Source organism: Lepidochelys olivacea (assembly GCF_965140295.1).
Source record: "Lepidochelys olivacea isolate rLepOli2 genome assembly, chromosome: 7".
Classification (NCBI taxonomy): domain Eukaryota; kingdom Metazoa; phylum Chordata; order Testudines; family Cheloniidae; genus Lepidochelys; species Lepidochelys olivacea.
The window spans coordinates 107,038,503-107,052,785 of record NC_140417.1 but is presented as its reverse complement, the minus strand read 5'-3'; the positions used below and the strand labels follow the sequence as shown (position 1 = coordinate 107,052,785).

Here is a 14,283-nt window from a genome sequence, read left to right as displayed (position 1 = left end):
ATCTCTGAAACAATTAACACCAGCATTATTTCCAACAACCATTCAGTTTTAGTTGATTACCAGATGTTTGTTTAATAAATGAAACCAAATAGTTTAAATCCTGTTAAAGCATACATTGTGTTGGATGTTGTATTGTGAATGCAAGTGTATAGAATTTTTTTTGTTCATGAAGCTTAGATTAGATTCATGATGCATGTATATATAGAACGTGTTATGTGGTAGGAGGATAATTTAGTTTCATGCCATATTATTTTGCTTTTTTTTTTAATAGAACCTTCCCTCTGGCTCTCCACCTGTTGGAGCTATTAAACTTACCTACATTTCAAAGGTATGTCAGTTGACCTATAAGTGATATACTTCTTGTCTATGTGTAAGATTGTAATTCTATCAGTAGATTTTGGTGATACTAGCAGCTATGATTTTATGAAATTGCCAGAACTCCTTACTGAATAATTTTAATTGACGAGAGTTAAGACACAAGCTGGAAGAAGGATGAAAAGATTAGAAAACATATCTTATAGACTCAAGGAACTCAAACAATTTAGATTAACAAGGAGAAGGTTATGTGGGGGAGGGGGTGACTCGATTAGTCTGTAAGTATGTACATGGAGAACAAATATTTGATGGGCCTTCAGTATAGCAGATAAAGGTATAACCAGAACCAGTGTCTGGACATTGAAGCAAGACAAATTCAGACTGGAAATAAGGCATGAATTTTTAATGGGGCTATTTAACCACTGGAACAATTTATCAAGTATTGTGGTTGATTCTGTGTCACAGACAACTTTTAAATCAAGATTGGATTTTTTCTGAAAGTTATGCTCTAGTTCAAGCAGGAATTTATTCAGGGACATCCTGTGCCCTGTGTTGTTCAGAAGGTCAGACTAGATGGTCACAGTGGTCTCATCTGGCCTTACCTGTGAAATTACAGGTAGTAGATTTGTGGGGTATATCTGATGATATACTAGGGGGGGGAATTAATGTGGTTACTGCTCCTGAAGTTTCAAGAAACATTAAAAGCATTAGAGCTAGTCAAAGCAGTAGGGAATGCAGAAACCCGTCTAGGTGTTCTTTTTAACCGGCTTCTTGGTGATACTTGTCTAGATTTGCTTCCAAAAAATTAAATTCCAGCTATTCGTCCTTGTATGTAATAGAATTAGCATTCTAAACTGTGGATTCAGGTTGAACTCTAATTTGAACTTGTACCTATTAATCTGTGTTCCAGTTTGCCTCTGAGAAACTGAAGCCATTTACAAAGGAAAGAATACTCATTTAATATGATAGTTTGCAGATCGTATAATCTCTTAAAGAGCAACGCAGGAAACTTCTAGAAACAATTTAATCAGAAACTAAATACTTGTAGGGGTGCAAAAATTCATAGAAAATGGAGCAGAAGGAAGCAAATTTTGAGGTTAGGTTGATAGAAAATATTACAATGTCCTGTAAGAAATAAAAAGAATGGGAAAATGAAATTGCCTTCTCTTGTCCATACATCTCATTCCTGTTCTTCCTTTCTCCAATTATTTTGATACCTTTACTTTCCTTTTTTACTATCTTCTACGATCCATTCTGCAATCTTCTTGTCTTCTGGTTAACTTTGGGTGACATTGGGTCATAAGGGTAGGTAGATGTCCAGGGACACTACCACCGATGTGCTTACAACTATCATCATTCATCTCGTATTTGCTTAATTTGCCCTAAATTACACAGCTCTTCTTGAAATTTCAAGTCCTAAATCTGAAAAGGTGCACAAATCAGGTTTGGGTTGAAGGAATATTACGGTGATGAGACACTAGAAATGCATTAGCGGAGGAAGAGGGTTAATAAAATCAAAACTCAAAAACAAAATCCTTATTCCAGACTTTTATTTATCCCAAAAAAATTTTTGGAGTTCATGAAGTCCAGTAGGGACTTTGCTGTTGCTATTGATTTCACATTCATTATGCTGAAATACTACTAATGGGTAGCAATTTAAAATCCTAAAATAAAGATGAGACTAGCTTTCTTCACTTGTGCTTTAGATGCTTGGCAGAATTTAACAAGTGTCAAGGAATGGCTTTCACTTTCCAGGAATGAGATGGGTCCCTAAATGTAAGGAATGGAAACATATATTTTATGTTTCCATGTAATGTTGAACTGTTAATCTTAAACTGAATGTGTATGTTATATAATGTACACACTAGATATTGTACATGTAATGTCACTTACAGTATTTATTATACATGTTAATTTTCTCATTAGGTTAGCGATGCAACTAAGCTAAGGCCAAAGGCAGAATTCTGTTTTGGTAAGTTCTAGTGTATTCGACATCTGTCAAATTGCTCTTTTTAAAATAAAAAATAAAAAAAAAAAATAAAAAATTGAAACCAGGGTATGTTCTGCAGTTCTAATATTAGGTACTACCGGTAGTGCTTGTTAGTTCTAAATTTATTTATATTCCTGATTTCCTTCCTAATATAAAGGGAGAACGTTGGTTTCTTTTATGAGTTTTTAATGGCTTTTTAAAAACTGCAGCTTACTGAGCTACAAGTGACTAGCTGGCAGCTGTTGCTGGGATGTTTTGGGGCTTTTTTGAATCAGTAGGTAAACTAATTAATTTAAATAAAGAAGATGGGTTGTTCTCAGGGTATCTGACACAGATAATTCAGCTCTGAAGGCAAGTAAGTGAACTATTTTAATCTGTATTATAGAGGGAAAAGTTATGTTGATATTGTAGATACACCAATATTAATGATGCCTGTCAAATTGTTTGTTGTGTTAAACTTTGGTCTAATGGTTAATGTTATGCTTAAGAAAAACGTTTTGTTTACTCTGTTTACTGGCAGTTTAATCCTTTAGCATAAAGTGAATTTATAGCTCTGATTCTTTTTCTAAAAGCACACATTTATTCTCCTTTTCTTCCACTGTTTAATGTATGAAATGGCATTTGTCCAGAATTTATCATAATCTAGAATCCTGTGACAGAAGCAATTTGGATCTTGAAAGTTCTCTGCAAAAACAGAGCAGTTATTCATCCCAATCTGAAAATCTAGCCTTATATCTACATTCAAAGAAATATTTTGACACAGCTGTTCAATAAATGTTGCTGGAGATATATCTAGGTTATACTTTCTCGAACACACTAGGTAAAAGTATATGTTAAGCCTGTTTCTCCTTTCTATTAACTATTCCTTGTATTATGGGAGCACAGCTATAGATCCAAAAGGCAAACTAGTAGTCCTCTATGCTGCTTCCTCTCAATATGTAGCCTACTGTGTGCAGTTGTAAAATGCAGATTGCATGGCCAGATGCTTAGACAGTTCCTATTACCATACATAGGCACGACTCCTGTTGATCTTGGGGCCTGTCACTGGAAACACCTGTATGCATTTTTTTCTCACTAGTTCTTTGAAGCTAAAAGCTGGTATTTTTGATGTGTTTAATGTGTCAAGACTTGACTGTAGATCCCATACAATTATGTAACAAGAACAACATAATATGAAAATAGACTTGTACAATTTGTGCATTTGTTTTCTGAAGAGCGTGTTACGCACTTTGGTCTCGATCCTCACATCTGAGTTACCCATGTTCAGTACAGAAACTGAAGGGATGGACAGCAGCGAGGTGGCTCCCCCAATTCTTGAGGCTGCTGAGGGCTCTGTAAGTTAGGGAAGCTTCAGGACTGCTGTACAATTAATACCTGCCTACAATAGCCCCAAGAGATGGCTGGAGACTTCCAGAACATAGCAGTGTTATGACTGCGTACTTCACACTGCAGTCTGAAGGTTATGGGGCCACCTGGGGATTTCCCAGCACCATGGGTATCTCCAGCTGACCAAGTAGCCCAGTTCTACGGTGGGTTTGTGTTACCCGGTCAGCTCAAAGCAGTCCCTTATAGGGACTGCTTTGGTGCGTGCTGCTATTCACATCTCCATTGTCTGTACTGTGGTGCAGCCTAGACACAGCCTCAGTTGAAAAGATAGGTGTAATTCGTCCTCCTTTGGTGTAATTGGTCTTTGGCAGTATTGTTGGTCCTGCCAGGTAAAATAGGAAAGAAAGAGACTGGGGGAAGCTTATGCACATTTTGCTTATGCACATCTGCTCTGTTAAATTATCAAAATATTTTGAGAATTATATTTTAAATAAGTTTGGACTTTTTTTTTCTGCAAGTGTTACATACTGTATCAAATTTTTAACAATCTCATTCCACAGTCTTGGATGTTGTGGATTGATAGTTGACACTACTGTCGTCAGTTTTAGCCCAACTTGTGAAAATGTAATGGATCATTAAGAATGTCACTGACTGAACAAAAAGAAAAGGAATACTTGTGGCACCTTAGACTAACAAACTGACTGAACAACGTGGGCAGCAATGGACTAGAGCGTTATGACAGAATACGTTGATTTTGCTATTCTGCCTAAGTTTTCAATCTTGAGTGAAGATTTAACGTGACTAATGTTTAATGTAAACCAGATCTGTTCCTACTTCAGGATAAATATTTTTCTACTGATTATTAGCTTATGTTAATGTATTGGCCTTGACCTTTACTCTGGGAGCCCTGTAGTTTGGACTATTGGCATGTGTATTGCAGCACACATGCTGAAGAGCTGAATTGTAACTACCTTGTGTAGATGCTGCTGGTGTGAACTAAAAGTTACCTAGTTTTGCTTTTACGTAGTCCTGTTTGAAGAGGGATACATTAACAAGAGCTGGGTATCTTTGGGTTTGCGCTAGCAGCATTCACACAGAACAAATTTAGCATAGCAGTTTAATGCGTGCTGCAATTCACATCTCCATAGTCTGTGCTGTGGTGCAGCCTAGACACAGCCTCTGTTGAAAAGATAGGTGTAATTTATTCTCCTTTGGTGTAATTAGTCTTGGGTAGTGTTGGTACTGCCAAGTAAAATAAGAATTGGCTTGAGTCAATAGACTGCTAAATTCTGATAGTAAAATAAGAATCTTTGTATACATTTTGAATATTTTCTTTAAAAACGAATTTTAGTTTAAATAAAACCAGTTATTAAATAGAGCCCCAAAGTTCATGCAATTCATGATCATGCATCTACCCAGGACAAAAAGTAGAAATATTAGTCTGATCTTAAGTTAAGTTGTCCCTTAAATGCTACGTTTTCAAATTAGACCAGACTTACCTATATTAGTCTGTCTACATTTAATAGTAGTACTCTGAATGTCTATTTTATAACTTAAATGTAAATTGTGCAACGTTTATTATTTTCCTTAATCTTTCACTTTCCTCTGGTTCTTTTCCCCTGAAAATACAATTATATTTTAGTTTCTCCCATCTTAAAAATACCCATTCACGACCCCACTTCCCTCTCTGTCTACTTCCCCATCTTCTTCTCCCGTTCCATCTTTAAGATAATTGCACACGGTGTTTACGATCGCTGTCTAGAATTCCTAGACCCTCTTCAATCTTTCACCCTTTCTGCTCAACTGAAAACACAATTACCAATTACAATTATCGGTTGCATCCGATGAAGTGAGCTGTAGCTCACGAAAGCTCATGCTCAAATAAATTGGTTAGTCTCTAAGGTGCCACAAGTACTCCTTTTCTTTTTGCAAAGTGTCTAGTGATCTCTCTGTAGCCAAAACTCAGAAACAGCACTCCATCCTTGTCCTCTTTTAGCTGTCAGCCACCTCCGACACAGTTGACTATGCTGTTCTTGAAATCTTATCCTTCCTTGGCTTCTGTAATTCTGTCCTCCCCGGTTCTTCTACTTTTCTAACTGCTCCTTGAGCATATCCTTCAGAGAATCCTCCTCCAACTTAAGGTAGGGATTCCTTGGTTTCGTTCTCTTTCCTTCTGCACCTTATCTCTGGGAAATCTCTCACACACACACGCATTCAATTTAACAGTTCAGATACATGTCTCTTGTTGAAATTAAACTCTGAGCCTGTCTCGCATCATCTTCCCATGGATGTCTAGCAGTCAGCTCAAGCTCAACATGACTGCAACCAAGCTCCCCCAAGCCCTCTCTGCTACTTCCTTTCTCAATCACTGTGGGCAACATCACCATCCTGCACGTCACTCAGCCCATAGCCTGAATATCATCTTAGACCCGAGTCTAAGCTTTCATGCTTGTTAGACCTTTCTCTAGGTTTTCACATCTAGGCTATGTCTAAATCTTCCAGATTCTTTCTGCATAACTTCACTAAGATACAGCCTTTCCGATTGATCCTCATAGCTAAAACTCTCATTCAGTTATTACCTCATATCTTGATTACCACAGCATTTTTTCCTCTGGCTTCAGCAATTGTAATCTTGCCCCATTCATATCCATTCAGAATGCTGCTGCAAAGCTCCTTTTTTTCTAGCCTGTTGCTATGTCACCCCATTCTGCATGCTCCACTGGCTTTCATTTTCAGTGCTTTTCATGACTTATCTCTCATTTAATATTGGAAAGGTTGACTCCCACCTCTGATTGGCCTATGGTGCCAGCTTCTATTGCCCACTTGTAAAATTTTCAAAGAAGCACTATTGTGCTTCTTCCAATGCTGCCCCTAACGCTTGGGAGAAACTTCCTGTAAATATCTGCAAAACTAACTCATTCTTCTAATATTGCCTTAAAACAGAGGTGGGCAAACTATGGCCCGTGGAACCATCCTGCCCGGCCCCTGAGCTCCTGGCCCGGGAGGCTGTTCCCTCCCCCGCCGCCACGTGGCACAATGCTCTGGGTGGCAGGACTGCAGAGCCCAGCCTGAACCAGTGCTCTGTGCTCTGTGGCTGCCTGTCCTGGTACAGCCACGCTGCCAGCCATGGGCGCTCCAGGCAGCATGGTAAGGGGGCAGGGAGTAGGGGCAGGGGTTTGGATAGAGGGCAGGGGAGTTCGGGGGGTGGTCAGGGGTGTGGATAAGGGGTCGGGGTGGTCAGAGGGCAGGGAACTGGGTTGAATGGGGGCAGTCGTCCCTGGGGGCAGTCAGGAAGGTGGGGGGGGTTAGAGGCGAGGGGTCCGGGAGTGGTCAGGGAGAAGGGGGTGGTTGGATGGGGCAGGGGTTCTGGGGGGTGAGTCAGGAAGGAGGGGGGGGTTGGATGGGGCGGCGGGGGGGCAGTTAGGGGTGGGCGGTCAGGGGACAGAGATCAGGGGTGGGAGTGTGGGGTAGGGGCTGTCAGGGAACAGGGGGGGTTGGATGGGGCAGGAGGGGGGCTGTCAGGGGACGGGAAGTGGGGGGGGGGTTGGATGGGGGCGGGGGCTGGGCCATGCCTGGCTGTTTGGAGGGCACAGCCTCCCCTTACAATTTCAGAAACCTGATGCGGCCCTCAGGCCAAAAAGTTTGCCCGCCCTTGCCTTAAAACTTTCCTTTCACAATAAGCCTACAAAAAAACTTGACAATGGTTAGGCTGCTGTTATGATGAGACCACAGCTTACCATGGTGACCAATATTGTCTCATTGTTTCCTTGTTCTCCGCTGTTGGTTGGTCTGTACCCATCTGTTGTCTCTTTCCTTACACTTAGATTATAATGTCTTTTTTCCCCATATTTGTACAGCACCTAGCACAATAGGATTCTGATCCATGACTGAGTGGTCCTAGGTACTCTGATGATAGAAATAAACAGTAATCTTTTATGTGCAAGCTAGAAAAGAACCCAGTACTCTGTGTAATGGATTGGAAAACATCCAGAGGAAAATCCTACTTGATAGAGAAATAAGCCATTTTCTGGGGAGCAGTAATGTTGAAGTGTGGCACTAACATGCCTAGACAGATTAACAATTCAAATTGTGCATCAGTTCTCCAATAGTACAATAGACAAATCCAAAAGAGTGATTAGAAGTCATTAAAAACCGATAGCTAGGGAGTAATAATTGATAGTCTTGATTGCACTTAGTAGGTTTGAGCTTATCCCAACCCCAAACAGGTTAGTCCAGGTGGATAGCGTGTTTAACACAAAAGAATAGTTGGGGGAGGAGAACTTGTTGCCAAAGATGAGAATTGGTCAGACTGGAAAGGGAAATACCCAGACTCTAACAAGCATGAAAGCTGGATGTAGTGTGAAATTTAGACTAAACTGAGTCAAGGAGGGACTGCATAAGATGGCGACCTCTTAGTACAACAAGGTTTTTTTCATGGCTGTTTTCTTACAGCAATTCCTATGTTGGGTAGTAAAGTATTAACTGGAAAGTTTTTGAAAAACACAATTCATATCTGAAATTATTTAGCTATGTGTAAAACAAGATAAACTTAAAGTAGCTGTAAGTTTCATGAGATTTCTGTGACAGTATTGCATAAAAGAGGAAGATGGAATAATCCAAGTTGAGTATTTAAACTGTCTGATTTCAATTATTTTTTCAGTGCAATTTAATTACTTTCTAATATCTTAACAGTTATGAATGCGGGGATGAGAAAGTATTTTCTACAAGCCAATGATCAGCAAGACCTAGTAGAATGGGTAAATGTTCTGAACAAAGCTATCAAAATCACAGTAAGTAGTTCTATTAATTTTTCCACAATTGAGAGCATTAATCATCTGTAAAGAGACATTGTCAAATAGAAATCTAGTCAATCTCAAATTTTACATCGCCCTCAAGGATCATTGCTGATTTTTGTAGATTTTTTTTTTTGTCTTTTAAAAATTGTTCTCTTCCCCTATTGCTAAGCCCCATACAAAAGGAAGAAACTGACTCTACAAGGGAAAGAGGGAAACAGACTGAAGATATTTTATTTTTACTTAGAAAATTTGACAAAAATAGATTTTTATCTAATTTTTCAATAGTAACAATAGTTTACAAAATTACTGAAGTGTACTTTTTAGTTAATGTGTTTTTAAAGTATTTGGTCTTTCTTTTTTTCTCCTTTTGTGGAAGAGGTTGATACGACCATATTGTAGTTTAACCAGTGCAGTTGTTTTCTGGTCCCTTCTGAGTTTAATTTAGCAATATTTGAAGAGAATAAAGTTTATGTTATAGGGGGCTTTGATTTTCAGTTGCATCTAATGCAAACTGCTTGTATGTCATGGCATTCCACAGATCCTGACAGTGAAGGGTTAATTTAACAAATAAGTTGTTCTTATAGAGGTTTTTGTTTTGCACCAGACCAGCTTGTTACCACATGACCAAAAATGCCCACAGGTTACGTCTGATCTCTTCATGAAGCAGAAGTTACTTTAGCCTATTTTCCTTCGTGCTGTTTCAGAGAGAAAACTTCATAAGTGTGCTTCCAAATAAACACACAAGGACTCAGACTGAGCACAGTACGTGTATTTGTACTCCAGCTCCCAGTTTTCAGTAACCTGCTCCTCTTTAGGGTGCCTAGGGAAGTGGCATTTCTAATTGTTGACATGGTTGCTATTTGATTTAGCTCATTTTTTTGTGGAATTACAAATATATTTGTAAAAATATTTTGTTTCTACTTTAGGTTGGTTACTGTTGCTTTCCAGTTAGAAAATAAACTGTATCAAAGCAATGTATTAGATAGTATTTGATCCTTATTTTTAAAAAATACTTAAATAGAAACTCTTTGAGGATATCACACACACAAGTACTCTACAGTGTTAGCATTTTTAAAATGGAGTAAAATATGTTCACTTAAAACTTAGTAGGATTTTTTATGTTAAAAGCTGCATAGCTTTCACTAATTGTTGAGTACTTTATTGCAGTTCAAAATCAAGGAATTTAGTTTGTCAGAGGTGATTATAACGTGTCAAATTTGCATTTCAAAAGGGCTGAATATATGAGTAGGCTTCATTTGCCTAAAACAAGTCCGATTGTTTAAATACTGGCCAATTGTTTTGTGCTAGTTTGTTTTAAAGTTATTTGATAAGAGTTATCTGAGAATTCTACCTAACTTAAGGAGAAGATCCCAAGTATAATATGGAGTCATAACAGTTGACTAGTTTTTCATAAGTATGTAGGTAGTGGCATTACTTGTTGGAACTGCTAACCTTCTAGGTGGTGTTGAATTTTACTGCATTTTATTTACTAATTTTTTCAAAATGTAACCTGTGAACATATATCTGGTAGTTCAGTGTATTCTGTAGTTACTATTACAGATTAGAATATTCTTTTGGCACAGGGAGTCAGGATTCCTGAAATTAAATTTTATTGGGTTTAGACTGTTTTAGTTCTAGGTATCAAGTACCAGTACCACTTCCCAAATTTGGGGTTAAACTTTGCCAACTAGGTAGACTTCATTGAGTTTGAAATACTCTGCAACATAAGGATCTTATTGTCATAATTTATGGAGTGTCTCCATTATTGACAAGAGTCCTACATCTCCTCATTGGGCTCAGAGCCTGAGGGACAGATATTGCCTTCACACTCTTTAGATCACTGAACTGGCCACAGAGCATGGACTCAGGTTCTAAGCCCTCATATGATGTCCTCCTGTTTGAACAACCCAGATGCAAAATACCTTCCATGGCCTTGCTGGTTGTGGCCTGTCCCAAGGGAACTTAAGGCCCCATCAGTCTCTCTCATCCTCTTGTACAAGAACTTATTGAGTAGGCTTATCAGCTTGTACACCTCACCACAGGGTTGGACCCTATTAAGGAAGAAGGAATCATGGAGGAACCCCTAAACCCCTAAATACTTCCACGTATTTCCTCCTCTCTGGAGGACACTCTTATACTTGAGTCCACTTCTTCGCCACCAGAGGAATTCAAGGTCTTTCAGTACCTGAAAAGAGAAGTTGGCCATTATAACAAAGCAGCCTTTGGCGGGACACTACTGAGAATATCAGTTCAGGACAAACTGCTTAGAGCAGGGCAGTCACAGCCCAAGGCTGGGGGTCCTTCACTACTAAGGCACACCAAACCAGCTAAACAGAGAGGACTTCAGTCTTACCCCACTGGCTAACCAGAAGTCATACAAGCAATTCCCTCAGACGCTTCAGTTTCCCAGTATCACACAGGCACCACTCCTTCTGGGGATGAATGGTTATGAAAACCAATACCCCAGTAAAAGAAAAAAGCTTCTCCCGATCCCGAAGGACCAAGCCCCAGACCCAGGTCAATATAAAAATCAGATTTTGCCCACAAATCATGCTGTTGCCAGTCCTTTAGAATCTAAAATCTAAAGGTTTATTCATAAAAAGAAAGAAATATAGATGAGAGTTAAAATTGGTTAAATGGAATCAAATACATACAACAGTTGCAAAGTTCTTAGTTCAGGCTTGTTTCAGACTTGATAGGATTACTGCTGATCACATCAGAACATTCCTGCCTATAGTTTTTTCAGCATATGGCATCGTGAACTTAAGTGACTGCATGCAGACTTCACCTCATCATCATGCAGATTTACGTACCCCACAAGTGCTTCAGTCCCTGGAGTGGTTGTTGAGACCATAAAACATTTGCAAGGGTATTCCTTTCTACCCTTTGAGCCAGCCATGACTTCAGTGAGTGGTTAGGGCACTCATCTTGACATGCTGAGTGCACAAGCCTGTGGTCATCTCAAGAAGTCTCTCTCCTCATAAACGTGCTGGCACTATGAGCCAGTGTTCAAGACCTTTATGCCCATCATCAAGAATTGGGTAGTGCAAGTGGTTATACATAACTCCAGTGCCATGTGTCCTCTCAACAGACCCGAGGTGCCAGATCAGCTCAGTTGTGTCAGGAGGCAATCTGTTTATGGAACTTATGCATCAGAAATGGAGTGACACTGAAAGCTTTCTATATTCTGGAAGTGAAAAACGCCATTGTGAAGTGAAAAACACAGGATTTTTGTTGACCATCATGAGTGGTCTGTCAGAGGGGACATCCTTCTCCAGATCATCCAGCAGTGGGGAATATCTGATGATAGATTTATTCACCACCAACCTGAACAACAAGTGCAGGTTTTGCTTCAGCTGGCCTTGCTCCTGGTTCCATGACAGATGCTTTCTTTTGCTGTGTCTGGTCAGCTGCTAATATGTATTCTATTCAGATCCTCTAATCCCCAGGGCAGTCAGAAAACTGGAGAGAGAAGGCAATGTTGATCCTAGTAGCACTAGCTTGGCTGAGACAGTGCTGGTTCACAGACCTGTATTAACTTTCTGTCAGGCTACCTATGAATTTCTTCTGCTAAAGGGCTTTCTGTCTGAGAATCAAGATCAGTCTCTGCCCCCCAACCTTCAATCTCTCCACCTCCATTGCATGGATTATCTCTGGCTAAATGCTAGTGGGAAAACTGTGTCCAAAGATGTCCAAGCTTTCTGCTCTTTATCAGAACAGGATTCTAGAACTACCTGTGTAGCAAAGTAGAAGAGATTTTCTGTCACCACATTGCATGGACATTACACCTCCACTGGATTACTTGATACAACTGAAGTAGTCAGGCCTTTCAGTCAGTTCCATGAGGATTCACCTGGCTTGCATTTCTGCAGCTTACATGCCAATAAAGGTGTTCTCGGAGTTCTCTCCCCCTCTGGCTTCCAGATTTTTGAAAGGTCCAATTAATGGCTACCCTAAGGATAATGTGCCTCTCGGACCGCATCCAAAGTTCATGCCAAAGATCTTTACCTGAATTGAATCAATCTGTTCTGTTTCTAGTCTTTTTTTTCCTAAACCTCAGGTGACACTGAGCCAGTGAGGGTTAAGCAGCCAGCAGGCTAAATGACCCAAAATCAACCTTTAAGGACATACTAGAAAAGTACTGAAATGGTAAACAAGGCCATTTCTTGTAGATAGTTAGCAAAGCCATGCTAAAAAAGTAGCATTCTTTAAATGTAAGACTGTATTGTCAGAGAATCAGAAGTAAATACTAATTGTATTTGTCTGTTTACCTATATCTTGTTAGAAGCTTAACGGTGTGATCTAATTAACTAGTAGAAGCTTAACTTTGGTTCCTGCCTTTAATGTTTCATTACTATATCATATTCAGAGTTAAAGGAATATTCACATTTAGATGAAACTTGTGGTGTAATATCATTCTTTATTTCTCTTTGAAGTTTGTAGTAAACTACCTATGAACGGTTACCTTTTGAATAGTTAGTTGCCTTATGCTAATGAAGGCAACTAGTTACCAGTGTGTGCCTAAGAAGTTGTTTTACTTCAAAGCAACAATGTATATTACCTATTCTTCATCCAAGAAATGCCTGCTGTGATCACTGGCTGCCAAAAGGTTTATGAGCTGAGCTTCAGCTATAAAAACTTTGGGACCTGATCCTTACTATCTCAGATCTGCTTACATTTTGTCAGGGGAAGTTCAAGTCACAAGACTGAGGTCTCCAGGTCTGTTCTGTTGTTATCCCTGCAAATTCTCATGGAAGAATCTGAACAAACTCTACACATGGACTGCCCATATATAATCTATTGAACTGTTTCTGGAAGGACTAATACAAACCAGCAGCCTCACCATCTCTGCTATGAAACTGACCTAAGAATTTTATTCGTATCTGTATGTATAATCTTTTAAATTTAGTAACTTTCTTAATTTTTTAAAAAAATCTTAGATTAGTTAATAAGAATTGGCTATAGCTGTGTATTTGAGTTAGATCTGAAATATTTATTGACCTGGTGGGTAGTGTGGCGTCCTCTCTCTTGGGATTGGTAGAACTTTATATAAGGTTTTAAGTAACCCCCAGTTTATGGACTTGACTGTCTGGATGGGAGCCAAAGACTGGATTGCTTAAAGGGAAATGTATTTTAGCTTCTGAGTAACCAGTAAGATAGTACAGAAACTGTTTTGTTACTGGCTTGGTGAATCTAATTAGAATAATAGATCACCAGTTTTGGGAATTGTCTGCCCTATTATTTGCGGTTTTCCCTGATTGAGCATTCTCAATGTAGCCCCTCCAGCGACACTTCGCTCCGATCACACTTCATTCTTTCAAAGTAGAGGAAACACTTTATACTTTAAATATTTACCATTCTACCTCAACACCATTAAGGTGTTCAGAACCTCTCTACTAAGCCTTATGTAGCCTATGCCAAGAGGGTCAAAGGTCAGCCAGTGTTAACAACAGTATATATCACCCTGGATCTCTGACTGTCTCAAGCTTTGCTGTGATCTTCTGCACTAGAGTAACAGCTGATTCCACCACGGCCAACTCCACTTCATCAGCCTTTCTGACTAACGTTCCCATAATGTACATAGGTGTAGTGGTGACATGGTTGGCTGTACATTCCTTTTCCTGACATTATGCCTTCACTTAAGCCTCTGGTGGTGATGCAAGCTGCGGCAAGTCCATGTTGCAGTTGCTGTTCAGATTATCTGAAGTCCCACCACCTGTAAGAGAAGTGCAACAGTCACCTAAGGTGGAATGTATATGTGCACTATCACTTGAAGAAAAAAATGGTTAGTTACCTACAGTAACTGTTCTTTGAGATGTGTTGTGCACGTATGCATTCCAAGACCCTCCTTGCTAC

The 14,283-nt window shown here is 39.5% G+C and overlaps 1 protein-coding gene across 7 annotated transcripts in view; it reads left to right on the top strand.

Moving 5' to 3' along the window:
• PLEKHA1 (pleckstrin homology domain containing A1) overlaps positions 1 to 14,283 on the top strand; it is an 82,428-nt gene that overhangs the window by 25,684 nt on the left and 42,461 nt on the right. For all 7 annotated transcript variants that reach the window (XR_014712523.1, XM_084635269.1, XM_084635274.1 and 4 more), the window contains 3 exons: positions 272 to 328; positions 2,242 to 2,287; positions 8,324 to 8,421. Coding sequence is in view for 6 of the 7 variants with exons in the window: in XM_084635269.1 (XP_084491395.1) it covers positions 272 to 328; positions 2,242 to 2,287; positions 8,324 to 8,421 (201 nt within the window). In the remaining variant the exon portion in view is untranslated. The remainder of the gene's footprint in view (positions 1 to 271; positions 329 to 2,241; positions 2,288 to 8,323; positions 8,422 to 14,283) is intronic.